Raw genomic sequence first — 7393 nt, forward strand, 5'->3', positions numbered from 1 at the left:
CCAGCAGCAGACTAGAAACAGTTGTATTAAAAAATAAAATAAATAAATACATAAAATCCCACATCTTTACATTGCAACACTTCAGGTGACCTCAATGAAACAAAGCATTCTTGATATTGCTGAAATTCAAAAGTAAGGGTGGTTCTTCCTTAATATCAAGGACAGCCAGGGAAGAGAGGCTAGAATTTGTGCAGGCTGCAGTATAATAGATATACAGTATGTTGATTTTCTTATTGAACTCTGAATTAAGACAGTTCAACTGAAGCCATATACAAGAAGGTCTGAATAAAGTCACTCTTGATGCCCAATACTGATTAATTATGATGCACTGGGGGGCACTGAATGCTATAATACAGAGTTTCTGTGTAAGTCTGTATCCACAAAAAGAAAAGGAGGACTTGTGGCACCTTAGAGACTAAGTCACCCCTCACCCCGGCAACACCCGAAACCTGGGGGAGAGGCCCGGCTGCCCCCACCCCAAGAGCGTGATGTTAGGGGCGGAAGGAGCCACTTAAACTTTGCGGCGATCCCCCCTAGAGGGGCGGCGGCGCCTCCCGCCTAAGTCTCTAAGGTGCCACAAGTCCTCCTTTTCTTTTTGAATAATACAGAGTGTAGAATGAAGGGTTTGAGGTGGGGGCCCTTCAAGCCAGGACTACCACTCTGAAAAGGCAGTGCTACCATAAGGCATTTAATACACAGTTTTTAAAACTAAATACACACAGGAACTCTCCACTAACAACCCTGGACGTATAAATACGCCCACACAGACATTTAAACCAGAGCTGAGGGCAGCAGGTTCGTGGGGCTTCAGGGACCAAGCTACCAGCATATCCAGGAGTTAAAGGCTATGCCTACAGACATTTCTCACTGGAAGGTGCTGGAGCTTGCCTGCAAAAGGAGAAGGGGGGTCCGCACACCAAGAGCGCTCCAAAGAAGCCGGCAGGCCAGGCTGTCCCAGCCACTGATAGCCCGGCGGAGGGTGGGAGTAATGGGGGGGCGGGCTCAGGCAGGCTAGGCTGCCCCTCACCCCGACAACACCCGAAACCTGGGGGAGAGGCCCGGCTGCCCCCACCCCAAGAGCGTGTGTTAGGGGCGGAAGGAGCCACTTAAACTTTGCGGCGATCCCCCCTAGAGGGGCGGCGGCGCCTCCCGCTGCCGGGGACCGCAGATCCTGGCTCCCAGCGTCCCATGCTGAGGCGGGCGGGCAGGAAGGAGAGAGGCAGGGAGGGGGCGGCCATTAAACCAGCTCCAGCTAAGCCATTCCCAGGGCTCAGCGCCAGCCGGCCTAGCGCGGCGCACCCAGCCTCCCCCCTCCGCCTGACGGGACCGCCCCCCTCCCCGCGCACCCCGCTTCTCCTACCTGGCGGCTGCTGCCTGCGGGCGCCTCGGTGCCTCCATCTGCCCCGGGCGGCCCCGCTGCCCATCGGGTCGCCATTATTTCATTCCCGGTTACAAAGGAGGAGCAAATCCTCTGGAGCCCTCATTGGAAAACACACGCTCGCCCGCCCAACGCCCCGCAGCAACCCGAGCCGGCCCCGCGCCGGGGACGTGGGGGAGGCTTCAGGGAGCTGCCATGGGGCAGGGCAGGGCGATCCCCCTGGACTTCAGCTGAACTCCCCGGCTTCCACCTTCATGGCTGGCGAGGGAGAGAGGGGAGATGTGTCAGTGCGGGGGTAAAGTCGCCGCTGCCGCCACCCGTCCCTTGTTAGGCTAATTGCACTGGCTCGTCATCTTCCTCTTCCTCCTCCGCCTCCTCTCCGGAGCCCCAGACACGGGGGGAGCGGGAAGCATCCACCGCCTCCGCTACACACAGTCGGCCGTGCCACTGGAGGGGGTGGGTACGTGACCCAGGGGTGTGGAAAGAAATCCCGCTGGCCACCGAGCCCCCCTCCCAGGCACGGCGGGGCAGGAGCCCGCCGGGGGCAGCGCTCTTGGCCGAGCCGAGGCAGGAAAGTCACCAACTTTGAGCAACTTCGGAGAGAAGGAAAAACGTCTCGGCAAAGGCTGCTGCAGGGAGCTTTCCGGAGCCAGGGTGGGGTCGGGGGCCGCCAGGCCAGCTGCTGGCTGTCTGCAGAGTTGCAGGGTCCCCGCCACAACCCCTCCGCTGCCCCGAAGTGGGGGGGACCCCCCGCGTATTACAACGGGAGACGCCTAGCAAAGTCGGGGTTGTGATGGGGTGGCAGTTCGTATCAAACGCCCCCACGTTTTTCTGCATTAGCTGGAGCTATTCCTGATCACAGCCACGCGCCCAGACGCCTCCCACCCGGCCGCTCCTGCCCCGAGCTGCCCGCGCACGCGGTTAGGTTGAACGCACACGCACAGTGCCTAGCAGGAGCCGGAGCCGCCTGAGCGACTCCCTCAGGGGAGACGGGACTGTGCCGCCTGGCAAATGAAAGCCAAGCTCGCACTCAATTCCCCCATCGTGGTGCCTGGGGCAATCGCGCCGCTGGTGCCAGCTGCGCACAGATCGGCGCCAGCTGGGCGCTGCGTTCCCGGGCTGCCCGGGGGTGGGGGGAGGGTGCAGGAGGGTATTTTTCCAAGTTGGTTTATATTTTTAATAAGCGGTTTCTTGAAATTTACAACCGCTGCCTCGGGGACCGAGGGCTCCCCTGAGACCACCGACACATCCCCCTCCAGAGCGGCACGGCGTGCCCCCCACCCCCAACACAGCCGCGCTTGCCCGGTGCGGACAAGTCACAGAACACGGTGTGACCCCCACCCCGCAACCCCAGCTCCTCATTGGGTAACGAGAGCGGGACCTGCCCCCAAACCCGACACCCGCTGCTCGCAGCAGGGCTCCCGCACCCGGGCTGAAGCGGAAGGGGCCAGGCTCCTGCTCCCGCGCAAAATCGCCACTCCCCGGCTCGGGGAGGGGACCCTGAGCTCAGCCCAGGAGAACAACACACGGGCCCTTATAGCGTCAGAAAGTGCCTCCCTAACCCGTTCCACCCTCAGATCCTCTCCTAGCTTGGCTGAGCCAACAGAGGGAGCCGTGGAGAACTCTTCACGCCCTGGGCTGGCAACAGAAACCACCGTAGCCCCATGCTCCGGTCCCCTTCCTCCCGCACCAACTCGCTATTATCCGCGGCCCAGTCCTACTGCTTGAGCTAGCAAAACACAGACACCCTTCTCCCGCAAATTTCTAGGCTCTTTCTCCGAGATCCGCCTGCCCTGGACAGCTATTAAGAACGCAGCGTCTGACCTACCTCAAGTTCCCCTCCGGAGCCCTTGGCCGCCTCACCTGGGCTCACAATCCAGGGAACCAGCTCCCCTAAAACACACAAGTTCTCTCTAAAGCCACCATCTACCTACTGAGCTGACACAGCAGTGGGCCCGGGCCAGGGCCCTCTTTCACAGCTTGCTATCTACAAATTCCCATCACAGGTAACAATAAACCTCGTACTCCCCTCCCCGCGGTCCTGGAGAGATTCCAAAACCTCCTGCCCAGTATTCAAGAGCAGGTGAATTAATCCGGAAACAGTAACTACCCCAACTCCCTTTCCCTACTAATCACTCATCGCTCCTGGAAACAGACCTTCTGCCCCCCAGCTGCACTATATTTGTGTATTAATCTCTGGCGGGAGGTGCTCCTCAAGTCCTATGTTATGGGGTTCTTTGTGATAGTGGGTCAATAGGACTCATAATTCTCCTAATAAAAGGCGTGAGGCCTTTGGTTTTACTTTTGTTTAAAGGTGAGAACACAGAAACTTTCTCCACTTCCAAAATCATTCAGCGTTGATTTCTTCTCTCTCTAGATCCACCTTTTCCTCACCTTCCTAAGCAAAGAAGGGTCTCCTCAGTTGAGTGTTTGTGCCCTACATAATGTTCTTCCTGCTCTGATCTAGGGGCCCCCAGAGAAGAGACAATTGTTCCTCTCCACCACACAATATCTGCTCCTCCTGATAATATATCCAGAATGCCAAGAAAGGTGTCTATACTATTCAGTCCAAACCCAGAGGAAAAGATTTCTAACTATCCAAATATTGACTCCTTTTGCATCTATGCAAATCTCCCCAAGAGGATTTTTCCCACTAATTAAGCAGAAGCCCCTTTCATATGGGTTGGTGGTGAGAACCACCACTGAAATACAGCCATCACCACCAACTAAACATGTTACACAACTGTAAGGAAATGGGAAATTCTGAAAAAGAGAACATGGATCAAACCTCCTCTCCTACAAAAAGTGGGATAGGGTCTTTCATGTCCAGGTAGACCAGGCTTTGTTTAATTCAAAACTCAAATATTATAAGGGATGGTTGCACTCCTTGCAGTTAGGGTTAGATTGCAACATTGGGCTCTGATTATGCAACAACTCATACAGGTGCTCACCTTTGTGTACTTCCCTTGACTTCAGCTGGACTACTTATGTGCATAAAGTTAAGCATTTGACTTTTTGCAAGGGTGAAAAAAAATACTTTTCCTGTTAAGATGCTGTTATCCTAAAACAAAATAAAGAAAAAAACAACTCTTTTATTTTAAGGTTACAAACTAATCACTTTGCTAATTTTCAAAACAATCTATTGTGTTTAAAAACCTCTCAGGTTTGTGCATATGCACTATAGTAACTTCTGCTACAGCAGCTACAGTACTAAGTGCAAATCTAAATTATCATAGTATCTACACTGGAAGTTTTCAAACTATTTTAATAGGAAGATTTCAACACAAATGAACTCTAGGCCTGATTGCTAGTGCCTTGAAAGTCTCTTTTACATCAGTGAGCAACATCCACCAGTGGAGCAATATCAGTGTAGCTACAAGGGTGCAGAAAAACACAGCATAGAAAAGACCTCAGTTTTTATTTTTTTTGTGTAGGTAAGTGTGATTGTAAATGCATGCACTCTAGCCTTAAGTTCTTTGTCCACAGAACATGTGTGGAATGGGCAATGGTATTGCAAGTTTCCACACACTACCCCGGCCCAAATTCTGTAGGAAACACTTCTAGAAGTGAGAGGATAGTTCATTCTCCACACCATTTCTATTTTTGTCACTTTACCAAAACTACTAACTGTGGTGCCAGTTACAGACCTGATTCTGCCACCATTATTCACAGGGAGAACTACTCAATTCTATTGAGGTTCTTATACCACACCCATCTCCATAGTATCTGAATAATCTCTTACTCACACAAGTAGTCCTATGAATTACTCATAAGAGTGGCAGGATCATGCACTATGACAATGATTTTTGTGTGTTGTATTGATTTTGAATTGGACTGAGACAACCAACTGATTTAACGTAAGCCACTGGGGTGGATGCAGACAGGCAGCTTGGAGCCAAAAGGCTCTGTGTCTCTTTACCAATTCCCTGAACAATCCATCTAGTCCCCACCAGCTTAAAATATTTAACAATGTGTGTATGTGTGAACCTGTACCAATACAAACTTCCTAAGGTGTACTCACATTTGTTCCATTTTGAGCAATCGAATGGAAGTTTCCTCATGCCTAAAGACTTTCTAATTAAAAATATCATCAGATACATTAGACTAACCCAAGAAATCAAAAATAGATTACTTTTAAATTATTTATTCAAACATGAGAAATATATATTGAGTCACCATCCCTAGAGTTATTCCACTGATTTCAATGAAGTCATTCCCTGGATGAATTTGGCCCATCATATTTGGTTGTATAATGAGATATATTTGCATTTAAAACGTTTCCAGAACCTTTTTCCTGTTGAGTACATAAGGTTTGCTTCTATATAGTTACAATAACTACATAACAGTTCAAGGAGTTGTATTTTGGCAATCTGTTTGTTACAAGAAACCCTCTTTAAACCAGGGCTGTTAAGGTTTTATACTAAAATCAATCAGAACTCTTTTTTTAAACTACAAACTACAGCAGGTAATTTGGACAAATGTTTAAATCACTAGTGAAGCTGGTATAACTTTGAACCTTAAAAATTACACTCAGCAAAAAATTACTCTAGTTTTACATAAAACAAACAGGTGTGGTTAGGCAGTAATTACAGTTTTATCAAAAGTAGGGTTGGTTTTATGATAACTATAAAAAGGAGTTTGTCCTCACCAGCCTTTTTTACCCACATGGTCTAGCCAGAACAAACCCTCTACAGCTGGTATTTTATTTATTTTAATTGCAACAATTATTTGTTTGAGTGTTGCAGGGAACACAATGGAGTGCACTACTGCAAGACTTCAAACCTCATTATGTGAACATGTAGTTTGGCTTTCTAATCTTTCCCCAAGATGCACAATGTATATGCCCAGTTAATGTGCACTTTTTCTGAAGTGTATGAAGCATGTTGAACTGTTAACAGGACTTATTCAGCCTGGGTTGGTTGCACAGTGTCAGTTAACTTCCTGAAGCAGCACAAGATGGGGATCACATATGTGCAACCCAACCGGGCACTGCTACCAAAAGTCTCCGAGTACAAGCAGAGGGGCACATGAACACCTAAAATGGAGCACCACAGAGACAGCACTCAAAGAAGAACTAACTGTTCTACACATAAAGTTATATTGCTATACTTCAGGGGGTTTTGCTACTTCATTATCTAGCCCCAAATGATGTCCTTCTGAAACAGACAGACAGCTTTCTCTCAAATGAATGAAAAGCATTCTGGTGCCTCCAATGGCAGTTTGAGAGGGATTCTCAGGGCCCAATTTGTCTCCGTCACTCACACTGAGTGGTACGTTATTCTTCACATATCCCACCGAAATCCACCCCAGAAGTGTCCATGTGAGACTACCCATCTGAGTAAAATTACATCAATACATACCTTTTACAAGAATGAGCCCCTACTGTTCATCCTAACTAGGACCATCCCTTCCATTCATGTTCTGGGCCTTTGTACAGAAGAGGCTGCTGAGTGTGCAAGATTACATGGGTTTTACGATATCAGTATTTGAGACCCAACAACGAGCTTGGTGCTCTACAAACAAATATGACATGATCTGTATCCAAAGGAGTTCACCACATAGACCAGCCACACACAAAAACTCATATTACACGGTGTACTGGGGTGAGCTGGTTGCAGGATAACGTTCTAGCTACCAACAGTATGCACAAACTGGGACTAGAAAGTGCCCATCAGAACTAATTTTAATTTTGACTTGCATTTCTAGAGAGGAAAAGGAAAATTTACTGCTCCACTCTGTCACCGTAAACAAAACTCTTACTTTTCATATTTTGTTGAAAGAAAACACAGTAAGATAAACAGGACATCATCAACATGAAAATAATACTTGTTTCTGACAGTGTCATAGTATTGTTAAAATAACTTCTTCAATTGCTAAAGCTGAAAGAAATTAGCAAGCAAAATTCAATTTCTCTGGGGTTTTTTTTTTTTTTGAGTCTGTTGTTTACTCTGTGTTTTTGACAGAATTTTATAGGGAAACTATGAAACTGAGTGTGTACAAAGACATCCATCAAGG

At 48.6% G+C, this 7393-nt stretch overlaps 1 protein-coding gene across 2 annotated transcripts in view; it reads right to left on the reverse strand.

Annotated features, from left to right (window-relative positions):
* The window catches only part of ARHGAP21 (Rho GTPase activating protein 21), a 192782-nt gene extending 190604 nt beyond the window's left edge, over positions 1-2178 (reverse strand). For both annotated transcript variants that reach the window (XM_077808217.1, XM_077808216.1), the window contains exon 1: positions 1361-2178. In XM_077808217.1, the coding sequence (XP_077664343.1) occupies positions 1361-1435 (75 nt within the window). In that variant the 5' untranslated portion in view covers positions 1436-2178. The remainder of the gene's footprint in view (positions 1-1360) is intronic.
* Positions 2179-7393: the final 5215 nt, after the last annotated feature.

This window comes from Eretmochelys imbricata, chromosome 2 (genome assembly GCF_965152235.1).
Source record: "Eretmochelys imbricata isolate rEreImb1 chromosome 2, rEreImb1.hap1, whole genome shotgun sequence".
Lineage (NCBI taxonomy): Eukaryota > Metazoa > Chordata > Testudines > Cheloniidae > Eretmochelys > Eretmochelys imbricata.